We start from the raw sequence: 15,562 nt of genomic DNA on the forward strand, positions 1-15,562 counted from the left end.
ACTGGGACATCGGATATAGAAAATTCTACTCTGAGACCCTGATAATTTAATTAGCATCTAAAACAGTCTTGGACCATCAGCTGTGGCTGGGCAGGCCGGGTTCAGGCTTGGGGGCCAGCTGCTGCCATAATCCTGCTGGAGGTGAGCAATGACATCATTGAGGAGACGGTCACACTTAAGTTAAAAAATGTGGCCACTGGTAACAAACCAGAAGCAGTAGAAGTAACACTTGCAGATTTTGTTGGGAGTCCTCTATCATATTTCAAATCCCAATGGAGAAAAAACAAAAGTGATAGTCAGTGTTTCTTTGAAATTCTACAAGGAAGTTCAGGCACGTGATATGATGAGTTAATAAAGAGGGTGTACAGGGTTTTCTTGGTAAATCCCAAACCAGGATACAATGTCTCTTTGCTATATGACCTTGATAATCTGCCGGCATCCAAGGATTCCATTGTGCATCAGGCTGGCATGTTGACATTAAATTGTTTTGCCTCTGTCTTTGAGAAATGCTTCTAATCCCAAGAAGAGGGCAAAGAAGGAGAGAACGGGGCAGTTATCTGTTAGAGGGATGGTGAGACTGTGTATGTTCAGTCTAAAAAGGATAGAGTCGCAGTAGTCTTCAGCACAGTGTTTAAGGATAATGTGATGTAGTGATTGGAAAAGTGTCCATGCAAGAGTTCAAACAAGTACACAGAGCCAGCCCCACAGTCCCACAGGTCCCCCCTTAGCCACTGGGAACCTCCTCTGGAGCTGAAAGACACAGATGCTGCAGCGGGTGACAACACTGGCTCTATGACCTTCGTTCCCTCACCACACCGACGCCAGGGCTCGAGAAAACACCAACAACCTGATCCACACGTCCTGGGACCACCTTCACTACCACCGCAAGTGCTCTAAGGCCTAGATTCACAAATGATGTGGGCAAAACCAGCAAATTCCTCGAGGTGCTGAACTGTGCACACCCAGACACTGAGAAAAAAGAACCGAAAACAGTCACAGGGAAGACCATTTTCATACCGCTAGAATTGGGAGCAGGAAGAGGAGGCGGCTGGCAACAGAAGGCTACTGGCTAATCATAGCTTTTCATATGGCGCGGCTTCAGGTTCTTAAGGGGTTCTCCATTTTGGTTCCATTTTGTACATGTTTTGAAAATAATCTGGAGAAATGAACTGTGCTGGCAAGGACATAATAGTTCTCAAGAATTTAAAAAAAAAAAAGGAAAAAAAAAGAATTCCACTTGCTTGACTTAATTCCTTTTATCTTCCCTCATTCCCCTTGCCTTCTTCCCCCTTTTCCAAGCTGTTGCACCTTGCAGTATGTTACTGGTAATGAGTTGCAGGACAAAGCAATCTTAACTTGTTTTCTCCCAAATTTGAGTTCAAAACCCCCATATCTAAGAAATACACCTGGGGTCATTAATAAAATCTTTCTATTGTAAAAAAAAAAGTCATAATTTTTAGTACAATTGTGTGAATAGGCAGAGATATAAGATAGTAATTTCTTCAGGGGCACCTGGCTGGCTCAATCAGAAGAGCATGTGACTCTTAATCTCAAGGGGTGAGTTCGAGCCCCTCCTTGGGCATAGAAATTGCTTTAAAAAAAAGTAATTTCTTCAAAGGGAACAGCAGAAACAATGGAGCAAAAATGGAAAGAATATGTTTTGATTTCTTAGTTGAACATTCATATCTAAGTTGAATCTCATACAGATACTGACTGGCTTTGTAGGGAGCATTTCTATTTTACTGATTTATGTTAGAACATTACCAGCATGATTCATAATTTTACTTGTCCTAAGAAAACTATATAAACTTGTATCAAATGTAAGAAAGCAAAAATAAATTATGTATAAGTATCCACATTTACTTTCCCTTTTATAGTAAGGACAATTATTTGGGGACCACTGCACTATATACCTTATGAAACTGTGCATTGCCAGGAAATATTTCTATATGTTTTATGGATTTTCTGTGTAAGACTTAAAAATTAAAAGTAAAAGTGTAAGTGAGGAGGGAAGATATAATAGCCTTCCACAAGCTAAATGGTAAAGCTATTCTTCATAAATGGAGATAATACTACTACTTGATAAAATCATCATTTGAAATATTTCTCTTTCAGTGGTGACTGATTTGAGTCAATCCATATCTGCTCTGGGTGAGAATACTCTCCTTTATGCAAATTTAACAATTTGATACATATTTATTGAGAAAATGCTCTATGGAATAAACTATACTAAACACCATAAGGCATCTAAAAAAAAAAGGTGATTAACTATGACATAGCCCATGCTTCTCAGGAGCTTCAATTTTAAAAAGTGAAAAAATTGTAAAAAAAAAAAATACAGTACATATTTGGTACTGTTCTAAGTACTGGTGATAAAAACAACAGTCTATTAGAATTCAGAAGACAAGGGTTACCATAAACTTGAAAGAAGCAGGAAAATTTTCCTGAAGATTGTGTAATATAAAATAACCTTTAGATATCAATAGCATTTCAACAGATAAAAACAGGGAAAACATAGGAAATTTAGGGATTTGAAGGCTCTGAAAATATGTACCTGAGTCCCACCTTGGCTCTTCTAGTGTGGGCCCATGAACACAAAAACAAAACAAAAGCAAAACTTGGCTTGCTTCCTGTTAGAAGCTAGAGTTTTGAGTCCAGAGTAACAACTGGGGGTCAATGAAGCCATATTTTTAGAATTTGGTTGGAGAACAATAGTATGGATGCTAGAAAAGATGTGTGCAGCCCCTGAGACACCTGTGGCAAATACAATTAATGCCCTAGTTACTGACCCAGTGATCCCCAAGATAGAGAACTAGACTGCCTATCTTGTTCAGCTATGGGAAATTCCAGCTGTAGTGTTAACTGTTGCTCTACCAGAGGGGAGATGAAGCCTTGAGTTAAGAATAAGGAAGCCTAAATTTCACCTGAGAACATAGGAGCCTACCGTACACACTCTAATGGTTGTTAATGTGTGTGTTGGAGGGGTACAGGTGGGCAAATAAAGTTATATATCTTATACTATAACTGAAAGGTTGATTTCTTAGAATTCTCCCATTAAGTAAAACAAAAAGAATGAGATATCACATAAGACACAAAGATAAGATTAATGCAGCAATGCAGAAGATCCAATATCCCATTAATAAGACTACTAGAAAGAGAAAAGAAAAGTACAATGACATTTGCCAGAACTGGAGAACACAAGCTCCCACAGTTGAAAGAGCTCCCTGAGTACCCAGCGTTCTGAATGAAAAGACACACACACACACACACACACAGGCAGAGCATTATAAAATTTCAGAAAACCAAAGGTAAAATTTGTAAAAGCATCCAGAAAGAAAAAATGAAATGAAATAAAATAAAACTAGGTCACATACAAGTAGCAGGAATTCTCAGCACCAATATGTAGTAATGAAAACATTAAATCAAAGCCCTCAAAAATTCTGATCAAAAACCATTTTCAACCTAAACTTCTATACTCAGTTGATCAATCTAGTGTGGAGTTAGAATTTTAAAATTTGCAATCAGATAAATATTCAACACAGTATCACAGGTGCAGTATCCTTTCAAAAACATTGAAACAAAATAATAATGAGAATAATCAAATTCAGAATATAGGAAAGTCAACAAAACAACTGGTCTAGACTACTCAAAAAAGCAGAGTTATAGAAACCAATAAAAGCCTGGAGGATTTTGATAGGGATTGCATTAAATGTGTAGATTGCTTTGGGTGATACAGACATTTTAATATTATTTGTTCTTTCAACCCATAAGCATGGAATGTCTGTCTTTCCATTTCTTTGTGTCATCTTCAGTTTCTTTCATCACTGTTTTATTCTTTTCAGAGTACAGGTCTTTTATCTCTTTGGTTACGTTTACTCATAGGTATCTTATTGTTTTTGGTGTAATTGTAAATGGGATTGATTCCTTAGTTTCTCTTTCTGCTGCTTCATTATTTTTGTGCAGAAATGCAATAGATTTCTATACATTGGTCTTCTATCCGCAAATTATAGCATTTTTCACAGTGCTAGGACAAACAATCCTTAAGTTTTATGGAACCATAAAAGACCCCAAATAGCCAAAGCAATGTTGAAAAAGAAAAGCAAGGCTGGAGGCATCACAATCAAGTTATATTGCAAAGTTGTAGTGATCAAAACAGTATGGCACTGGCGCAAAGATAGACACAGACACATAGATCAAGACAATATAATAAACCAAGAAATAAACCACAAGCATATGGTCAATTAATCTTTGACAAAGCAGGAAAGAATATCCAATGGGAAAAAGACAGTCTCTTCAACAAATGGTGTTGGGAAAACTGGACAGCCACATGTAAAAGAATGAAACCGGAACACATTCTTACACCATACACAAACATAGATTCAAAATGGATGAAAGACCTAAATGGGAAAGTTAAAATCCTAGAGGATTTTAGAAATTTAGTTAAAATCCTCATGGGGAACACAGGCAGTAACCTCTTTGACATTGGACATAGCAATAAAAACAATCTATTGGGACTATGTCAAAATAAAAAGCTTCTGCACAGTGAAGGAAACACTCAACAAAACTAAGAGGCAACCTATAGAATGGGAGGAGATATTTGCAAATTTCACATTCAATAAAGGGTTAGTATCCAAAATATATAAAGAACTTATAAAACTCAACACCTAAAAAACAAATAATCCAGTTTAAAAATGGGCAGAAGACATGAATAGACATTTTTCCAAGGAAGACATCCAGACGGCTAACAGACACATAAAAAAATGCTCAACATCACTCATCATCAGGGAAATACCACAATGAGATATCACCTTATGCTTGTCAGTCTGGCTAAAATTAACAACACAGGAAAACAGCAGGTGTTGGTGAGGATGTGGAGAAAGGGGAACCCTCCTACACTGTTGGTGGGAATAGAAACTGGTGCAGCCACCCTAGAAAACAGTATGGAGTTTCCTCAAAAAGTTAAAAATAGAACTACACTATATAATCCATAAATCACACTACTAGGTATTTACCCAAAGGATACAAAAATACTAATTTAAAGGGATACATAGACACTGATGTTTATAGCAGCACTGTGTACAATAGCCAAATTGTGGAAACAGCCAAGTACCCAATGACTGATGAATAGATAAAGAGGGGTGTGTGTGTGTGTGTGTGTACATATATATATATACACACACACACACACACACACACACACATATATACACACACACACATACACACACACACACACACACACACACACATATATATATATGTGTGTGTATATATATGATGGAATATTACTCAGCCATAAAAATGAGTGAAATCCTGCCATTTGCAATGACATGGATGGAGCTAGAAAGTATTATGCTAAATGAAATAAGTCAGAGAAAGACAAATACCATCTGATTTCACTCATGTCAATTTAAGAAACAAATAAGCAAAGGGAAAAAAAGAGGGAGGCAAACCAAGAAACATTGTGTTAACTACAGAGAGAGCAAAAGTGATAGCTACCAGAGCAGCGGTGTGTGGGTAAAACAGGTGATGGGGATTAAGGGGGCACTTGCTGTAATGGACACTGGGTGTTGTATGGAAGTGCTGATGCAGTATATTATACACCTGAAACTAATATTAAATTGTATGTTAACTATACTCTTTTGAGAAAGAACGAGTATATGAGTGGAGGGGAGAAGGGGAGGGGTAACGAGAGAGAGAGAACCCTGGGTATGGAGCCCAACGCAGGGGGATAATTACAAAGAAATAATTCAAAATATATAGGAAGCCAAGAAAATAATAAAATGATTGAGCAATTATTAACTTTAGGAGAAACAAAAAGTATATGAAAATTTAAAAAGAATTGTATTTACTTATTTGGATTCTTAGTGAATAATATTTATTATTGAATGACAGTGTAGATATTGACTATTTAACAAAAATAACGATGAAACTATATTAAAGTGCAGGGAAAAATGTAGAGAAGACTCTAAAAAAAACAATCCTTAGTAACCTGAATGGCTAGTCAATAGAAAATAATCAAAATTCATAAATCAGCAACATTAACCATATTACTTAATACAAAAAATTAATACTAGAATAATAGATGAAAAGGCTTAAAGAGAACTGAGGTTTATAGAGGGACAAAGAAAGAAAGTGCTGTTTTTTGTGCATAAATCCTTTAGTACTATTTTAAAAAATAATCTTATATGTTAAAATTAACTTTAGAATATTTAATTTTTTAATTCAACAGGAACTGAATTAGAATAGTCAAAGATCAAATAGAGAAACGATCCCTTAGTGCAGAGCAAAAATATGAGGAAAACCGTAAGTAGAATAAAAGAAATTAAAGTCAGACTCAGCAAACCTCATATATAAATAATAGCATTATATAAGTGGTAAGCCAGATGGAGAAGTCATAAATAATATTTTAAAAACGTTCTTAGGTTGATGAAAAAAATATTAGTTTTCAGATTAAATGAACTCAAGATCTTAGTCAAAACTGATATGGAAACTTTCATGTCTACATATTTTTTGTTTAAATTCTTGAACATAATAGAGAGATTTATAAGCCTCCAGACTGAAATGAAGTTATGAATTGGTGGGATGGGATGGAAGTGCATTCCAGGGAAAGAGACACACCAGCAAAGGCCCAGAGACAGAAAAATCAAAAGCTTTTTTCAGAGGTAGGGAGTAGTTGAGGTGGATGGCTAGGGTTTAGAGTACAGTCAGTGACTACAAAGGGAAATAAAGGTAAATTTCTCACACAGTGATTGATAACTGGATTGTACACTGCTAGTTTGCTTTCACAGTCTGCAATGACAAATCTGCATTAGTTTTGGTAGCATTAATTTAATTAGGTAATCAAACTCACCACCAACATTATCTTATTTATGAGATTTTAAAACTGTAGAATGGACAACAAAACAAAGGCTCTTTGTGGGGTTTCTGTCTTTTTTTCCTCTTCCCTTCCTTCCTGCCTCCTATCCTCCCTCTGTCCTTCCCTCTGTCCCTTCCTTCCCTCGCTTCTCATCTTTCCTTCCTTCCTTCCCTCCTATTCTTCTTTCCCTTTTTCTTTTTCCTCCTTTCTTTTTTGTTTGTTTTGCAATGATGACTGTATCTTTTTTACTGAAAGTTGGTAACAATTTAAGGATCCTGAATTTTATAGTTTCAATCATAATTGTGATTATTATCGGGGAAGGAAAAAAAAAAACCCAGTGGGGCTGTAACCAGTATGTTAACACCACCATGATATTAGCACACTATCTAACCACAGTATTTTCGAAAGAAAATTTATTTTTAACTTCTTATATAGTCTTCTTTAATATTGATTAAAATTCCAGATAAATTATAGGGTAGGTATTGCTATTTTAATGACATGCTGAGTTTAATTATTAAGCATTAATATCTGGTCCATGAAATATTAGTCAAGGTTATGAAGAAATTATTAGTCTAGTAAAATCTGATGCAGAGTAACTAACCAAACATAAAAACTAAATTAAGGTCACATCATTTAAAATCTCATTAAGCCAAACCAGACCTAAGTTAATCAAGTTGATTGCTAATAGGTCTTTCTACCATTTTCTGCCTTAGGGGTATGATGATGGCTACGGGGGTGAATATGATGACCAGACCTATGAGACTTACGATAACAGCTATGCCACCCAAACGCAAAGGTAAGGCATTTGCTGTCTAAAGCATCCTTCTCAGGATTATTTCTAATTCTGCTATTTTGTCTCTTGTATCTGAGTTCCTGTTCTGTTATGTGAGAGTTTCTAGCAGTGGTTTTTCTCCATTGTCTTCCTGAATTATTAAGTTGTTTACTAGACTGAGAGATAAAAGATAATCTTAAAATTGTTAATAATAGCAGTGCATTATTTTAAAACTAGATAATTATCATAACTAATAAACTCATTAAGTAAGCTTGTATTTAACAAAATACTGTTACTTTTGGAGATTATTTTAGTAAATTCATAATTAACACAACAGTGAAACACAAGGCATTTGTTCAATGAAGTTTTCCTCCCAAAATGTAATTTTTATTTATAAAACAAAAGATACATGAATGTTATTTGTACTCCTTTTGAAAAGGAAATTTTATAAAACAGCCTATGGAATGAATAATTCCTTTCTGTTCTTGATGGATCTCTAAATGATTATTGACCATATCTTTTCAGATTGATCACATTTTGAGATATCCATTTATTTTTACTTTTTTAAAGTCACATTTTTTGAGGTAGTATTTATATATAGTAACTTTTGCCCATTTAAGGTACAGAGTTTGTGTGAGTTTGACAAATGCAAACAATCATGTGCCCACCATCAAAATTAAGTTTTAGGGCAGTTTAGTCAACCCAAAATGTTTCCTTATGGCCCTATATGGACAACTTTTCTCCCTCCCAGGGCTTGGAAACAGCAATCAGTTTTTTGCCATTACAATTTTGACTTTTCTAGCATGCCATATAAGTAGAAATGATATGATATGTAACCTTTTAAGTCTGGCTTCTTTACATATCATGATATATTTGATATTTATTTATTCATATCATTATGTGTATCAATGTTTTCTTCCTTTTTATTACTATGCAGTGTTTCATTGTAAGGATGTGCCATAGTTACTACATTCACCAGTTGAAGGACAAATACGTTGTTTCTTTTTTTTTTTTTTACAATTATGAATAAAATTGTCATTAAACAAATGCATTCTTAGAAAAATCTATCTCCCAAATATTTTTTTCTGAAAAAAGTTACAATCTTCATGGGAAAGTAGGAAGAGTTCTTATGATAGTTAAGTGATTCTCCCCTATATGTGATTGACAGAAACCAGTAGAACTAATTGTCACAAAATCATTATAGCATTGACCATTTATTGACCAATGAGACCCAAAGAGATCTGGATGCTTCATTAAGTAATATCTGGGGGGGGTGACAAAGAAAGAAACAACTTTAAGGTCATTATGGAGTGGAGGAAAACTACATGTAATGCATAAATATGCATGTTGCATGACCAGAAGGACAGCCTAGTTAAAGAAGTGAAGGGAAATTCTACTTAGAGAGAATACTGTAGGCAATTAGGAAAAAGATGAGTGTGAACTGATACTTTTAAAGCTAAGCATAACATATCATTAGGAAAATGACCATTTTCAACTTTGAGTAATTGCTTTATTTGTAGTATGTTAAATAGAAAAGCCATCATGAGCTAAGAATTTATACTGTAGGTGGTATCTTAATAATCCCAGTTACATATCAAGACAGCACAATTATTTAGGATGGCGGAAAGTTTTGCATCATGTCACAGACACTGAATATTGTATGTGATTGGCTACATATTTAAAGCATCTGCTAATATTTTCAAACAAATTGTAATTTAATCTTTGTATATTAGTGCATAAAAATGGTGATAATAAAGTACTACATCTTGTTTCAGAAACTATTTGGTAGAAAAAAAAATTACCACACACTAAAAACACAACTAGGAGAGAGTAAAACAATTTCTTGATTTAGCTTTGTAGAGCTACATTCAGCTGATAGAGATTTTGGAATAATTTTCTGAAAGTGAGTGACTTTCAGCATCTTTCTTCTGGTAACACTTAAATGGGCTTAGCTAACCCTAAGAGACAAGGAAGAAGAAAAAAAATGGGAGATTAGGATAATTTATTTTTGAATATTTCAAAGGTGTATATTACAATAATTGAACATAATTATGCATAAAAAGTAATAGAATAATTTCAGAAAAAAATTGGTCTTGTTTTAATGAAGCATAATTTATATGGAAAAAGATACTTTCTGTGCCCTTCTGCTACCTTCTCTTTTTCCTTTCCTATCTATTCCATTTTCTATGGCTAAATTCATCCCATCCTCCTAGGCCCAGCTCAAAGCCAACTCTTCCAAAAAGTTTTTCCTTAATCCTTTATTTGGGAATAACCTGGTTTTGCTCTGAATTTCAATAGCACCACATCTTTATTTCTCTAGGGCTCTTTCTCTTTCTGTCCTACATGGGATCAATTGTGTACACATTACATATCACTCTTACTACCTTCCTAGGATCCTTGTCTGATACCCTCATGTCCCTCACAGTATCCAGTGTTGAGTCTTTTATAGGGTATGTACTGAATAATGATTGTTGAATACATGAATGTCAGACTTAATGTGTACCTACACTATGAAGCTATAAAATAAGAGCCTCTTCCCTCAAGAAGAATACAATATGCAGAATTCTATGGATTATATTCATTGACAAAATATTTATGTGTTTCTCAGATACTTTAGTGCTAAACCAGAATAGATAAAGAAATCAGGTCATGAAATTAATTAAAATGATACTAATATTCTCAAAAAGTGATACTAATGTTCTCTTTTGCAGTAATTATAAAATACCTATTTTGGTCAAAACATGGCCTTAATACTCATAGAGTTTCTGGCACACTAGAGGTTCTCAGTAAAGATTTGTTGAGTAAATGAACAAAAGAAAAATGAATGCATTAATGAATGAATGAAATTTAACAATAGTATTTCAGAAAAGTATGAGGAAGAATTTTTAAATATAGTACCAGTTTGTAACAGAAATAGATAAACACTGAGAAAATTTGTGACATATGTATTAAATTCCTATATTTTGATTATTTCTCTTGATCCAACTATGCCAGGAGAAGGTAATATTAACAATTTAGTTAAATAAGCACTTATTAAATGATTATATGTGTCAGAGAGCATACTCACCATACAGTGACAATACTTTTTTAAAAAATTTAAAAATATATTTTAGTATTTGCCCCTAACAATTTGTTTGAGGAATCATTTGCAAGCTGCATATATATTTAAATAAATATAAGTGAAACAACTATAGAGTGACCAAGTATTAGTAGTTAGAAGTGAGAGAAAGTTCATTTTTTACAAGAATCAGTATAGAACTGTTTTGTTTTTTTTTAAACAGTTGGTACCTCTTCAATTGGTTTTTTTAAAATATGATTTGGATTTATGGAGGAAAATGGAGAAAGTTTCTAAAGTGGAATAAAGAGAAATGTATGAGCAGAAAACATCTCCATCATTTGCAAACAATATGAATATTATTTTGGCACTGTTATGGTCATAATCAGAAGAAATTCCAATTTTTTTTTTTAAGATTTTTATTTATTTGACAGACAGATCACAAGTAGGCAGAGAGGCAGGCAGAGAGAGAGAGGAGGAGGAGGCAGGCTCCCTGCTGAGCAGAGAGCCGGATGTGAGGCTCGATCCCAGGACCCTGGGATCATGACCTGAGCCGAAGGCAGAGGCTTTAACCACTGAGCCACCCAGGCGCCCCAAGAAATTCCAATTTAGAATCTGAAGGTAAAACAGTAAATTATGTGTGACTTAGCAGAACTGATAGAGAAAAATAAAAATCTTCAGAGAAAATGGTCTTTAAATGACTAGTTAGTTACATATGTGAGGACAGAATTTGTGGAAATTATAAAGTAGAATCAGGCAGACACCTAAATGGAATAATTATATAATCTTCAATAAAGAGTCTAAGGGAGGTTCACAAGGTAACAACCCTAAAAAGGTTCACCTGGAGTTCAGAAGCTCTAACAACTTTAATTAATCCCCAGTTGTCTTGTAAGGTGTCATTAGTTCTGGAAATTTTCAGATGGATCCAAAAAGGGACTTCTCTAAAGATTCCTTAGGAGGCAGCTCAATGTAATGACATTATTAAGGACTGGTAAAGATGATGATGATATGAGGGGTCTCAGACCATCTTTTTTCTCTTGCTCTGTGTCAATGAGGATAAAAAGTGAAAAAAAAATGGATTGATGAGCTTATTATGAAAGCTTCAAATTGCAGGACTAGCATTGCAGTTTCCAGGGGAACTCAATTATTTGAAGTCTTTGGCTTAAGACAATTTACATCTGGTGATTAACAACTTTAATTGGACTAAATATTAAATTCTGTCCATGTTCTGATACCCAATTTTTTATGTACTCCTCAAAGTCATTAACATTTTCAGAGATCAATCTTCTGAAAGTGTGTAAATTCACATATGTTTTACACATGTATTTGCTGATTTTTTTTATTACTGAGGGTTAATTTTGATACCTAAACTACTTGTCTAAGTAGTCAGTTCATATTTTAAAATATGCAATAAAATAGTTTTTGTAATACTACAATAAGAAAACATATTTTACATATTTACATATGTCACATCATTTTACCAATGAATTGATTTTTCCCAATGCCCAAATTTTCAGCAAGAACCTATACCAAACCAAAGCCATAGATGTAAAAAAAAAGTTATTGACATTTACCTAGACTGAAAGTGATACTGCAAATGAAAATCAAAAGAGGGATTTTGATCATTGATTCTAATGACAATTTAATTTGGATATGAAATGTTAAGAAACTATAAATTTTCAGTATAAAATTTTAACTGCAGATTGGTATAAATAAGCAAAATATCAAAATGGAAGACTTTGCTTTCCTTAAATCATGAATCAGGTGAGGAATTCACTAGGAAAAGAATCTTTTTTTTTTTTAATTTATTTATTTGACAGACAGAGATTACAGTTAGGCAGAGAGGCAGGCAGAGAGAGAGGAAGGGAAGCAGGCTCCCCACTGAACAGAGCCCGATGCGGGGCTCAATCTCAGGACGCCGGGATCATGACCTGAGCCGAAGGCAGAAGCTTTAACCCACTGAGATACCCAGGCACCCTGGAAAAGAATCTTCTGTAAATCACAAAGGAATGAGCTAGGAGAGCGAATGTACTTCTCTTTCTGATATGTAAGTTCCCAACGTTTTCTAGAATGAAGATCAGTTTTTGAATTATCTTTAACAGTCAAGGTCTACACAGTAGGAAAAAAAATAACACTCTTAAATTAGGATAATTTGAGGAGAATTTAATACAGGAACTATCTTCAGTGGTAGAATACAAGGGAAACAACAAGGGACAGTGCAGTATTCTAGCCCTAGGATCCCTGGGGCAAGGTGTTTGTCACCAAAATTAGGATTGAAAGGAGCTGAGGCTTTTGATTCAGAATGGGAGCCATTCTGAATCAAAAGCCTCAGCTCCTTTCATTGACCATGGCTCGGTCATTCCACAAAGAGAAAGTTCAGGGAGTCAAAGCCCTGACCTCACTCTCCTCCCTCTTTCCAGTTTCCCACCTTTGCTTCCATTGGCTGAACCCATTAAGAGGCAGAAGACAAGAAACCTACTAGGTGGTGTTGCTGTTAGTCATCCCCAGAACAGGCTGGAGGGAAGAGTGGAAGTGGGAAGGCAAATGAAAGAGAGGCAGCACAGCATCCAAAAATTGTATCAGACCCCCCAACAACTAGTAATTGTATATATTAGTGTCAGTTGCTTATAGATATAAATAATGAATTTATTGAATTGTCATGGAAACAGTAATGCCTTTAAATGAATTTGTATTTTATTAATGAGAAAGCATCTAGGAACTAAAGAAGAAAAGTCAGAATACACAGTGAGCATACAAATACACATTTGGTGAACAAATGCATTCTTGGACTCTCATACACAACTTCTTAGCTCCTCAAGGGTCAGAGCCCACACAATGGGAACCACTGGTCTGTTGTTCAGAGGCTTGAAACATGAAACTAATGATTCATGCTAACTAAAATTAGTTTTACGCTGGCTGCTGTGCTAATTGTTGAGGCCACTTTGTCTCATTCAATCCTTGCAGTAACATTTGCCTAACTCCACAGGCCTTAGACATAGAGACTAATAAATAGTGTCTGAAAATCTAAATTGATTCATTGAGTTAACAGATTTCTGCTATTATTTGAACAAGCCACAGAGAATATGTACTTAATATAATAAAAATCTAGTAATTTATTTGCATGCTTTTTGAAAAGTTTGGACCAAAGGAAAAAAAATGCAATTTATCTATTAACTATTGTTTTTAAGCTATAAATGTAATGCAAGTCCTTATATTTGATACTAAGAATCTACAGAAACCCTTCTAATGAAAACTTAAGTATAAGTCACTGCAGTTATTCAGTAATTTAATAAAAGTTATCATATTAAGTATATAACAGTTTGTTCTATTCATTTAAGTGGTACTATTCAGTATAAAATGACTCACCCTAATTTTGTAATTCAATTCTCTTATGTTTCAAACTATAGTCAGTGATGAGATTGAATTTACAGAAGGTTATTGGATTTGAGATATTTTCCCACAGTTATTCTACAAGTTAGTTGTATTTTTCATACCATCTAGAGACCTCTGCATACATGAACAGTGGATTTGTTATTGCCTAGATTTACTTCAACAAAGAGAGATTCCAGCTCTTGATACAGTTTTTTTGTCCTCATCTGGAATACTTATTTTAGGCATCTAGAATACTTGCTGTTGATTTTAGGAAAGGAACAATGTGTTTTCTCAAATTATTCATTACATATTTATTGTATTTTTTAATTTTTTTATTACCGAGGGTTAATTTTGATAACCAAACTACTTACCTAAGTAGTGAATTTGTATTTAAAAATATGCAATAAAATATCTTTTATAAGACTCCAATAAGAAAAGCTAGAAAAACATTTTCCCTAGTCACTTGAATGACAAGTCTCCCAAGAAAACGTAAGGAAGTGTCCTAGTTAGTAACTGAAACCTGTTTAATCATTTACTGAGATCAAAATATGTCAGTAGTCAGTCATTTCTTCTCAGCAGATTATTTTAGAACTAGAGACACCCCTCAAAAGGAAAGGAAAGTACTGAGCAAACCATATGCAATCAGATCTTCAGAAATGGGAACTGTTAGATCATCTTAGACTCTTGAAGAACATGATGTGTTGCAAAAAGCCTAGTATTAAAGCCAGTCAAAGAGCCCAAGGTGAAATTCTGGCTTCAATGGTCGCTAAAGATACTTAGCTCCACTAAAAGAAAAAACATATGTAACAGATAGTTATCAACATATTTAGGGATCATAAATGTTCACAAGAGTATATAACTGTTGAGGTGTAACGACAAGGAGTAGTGGAGACTGTGGCAAACTGGAAAGTGTGCTCTGTTGAAAGCACTATCATCTGTTCAAGTTTAGGATACTATGGCCATATAGTTCATGTTTTCTAGTTACTATTGCTGCAAAACAAACCATCTCCAAACCAAGTGGTATAAAATAACCATCTTTGGGGCACCTTGCTGGCTCAGTCAGTTAAGCATCTGCCTTCAGCTCAGGGTATGATCTCAGGATCCTGCGATCAAGTCCCTCATTGGGTTTCCTGCTCAGTGGGAAGCCTGCTTCTCCTTCTCCCACTCCCCCTGCTTGTGTTCCCTCTCTCGCTGTCTCTCTCTCTCTGTCAAATAAATAAAAACAACATTTTATTTTTTTTTTTAATTACCATCTTTATAATGCTCTTTCATACTTGAGGATTTTGTATATCAGGAATTCTAACAAAGGACAGCAGGGGTGGTTTGTTTCTTCTTCCCTTTGTCTGGAGCCTCAGCAAGAAGGCTCAAATGGTAGGGATGACTCAGTGGCTGGGGTGTGGAATCATCTGGAGATTCTTCTCTCATATATCTGGCAGGTGATGCTAGATGTCAGCTGATACCTAAACTGGGGCTTCTGCTTGGGATGCTCATGTAGTACTCGATG

General features: G+C 34.8%; 1 protein-coding gene and 1 pseudogene across 1 annotated transcript in view; both read left to right on the forward strand.

Annotated features, from left to right (window-relative positions):
• The window catches only part of LOC111152402, a 97,684-nt pseudogene extending 96,611 nt beyond the window's left edge, over positions 1-1,073 (forward strand).
• LOC111152333 (KH RNA binding domain containing, signal transduction associated 2) overlaps positions 1-15,562 on the forward strand; it is a 574,955-nt gene that overhangs the window by 525,417 nt on the left and 33,976 nt on the right. Inside the window, exon 7 of the mRNA XM_022510830.1 lies at positions 7,573-7,655. Within this exon, the coding sequence (XP_022366538.1) occupies positions 7,573-7,655 (83 nt within the window). The remainder of the gene's footprint in view (positions 1-7,572; positions 7,656-15,562) is intronic.

The sequence above is a fragment of the Enhydra lutris genome, unplaced genomic scaffold (assembly GCF_002288905.1).
Source record: "Enhydra lutris kenyoni isolate GAN:26980312 unplaced genomic scaffold, ASM228890v2 scaffoldscaffold28, whole genome shotgun sequence".
NCBI classification, from domain to species: domain Eukaryota; kingdom Metazoa; phylum Chordata; class Mammalia; order Carnivora; family Mustelidae; genus Enhydra; species Enhydra lutris.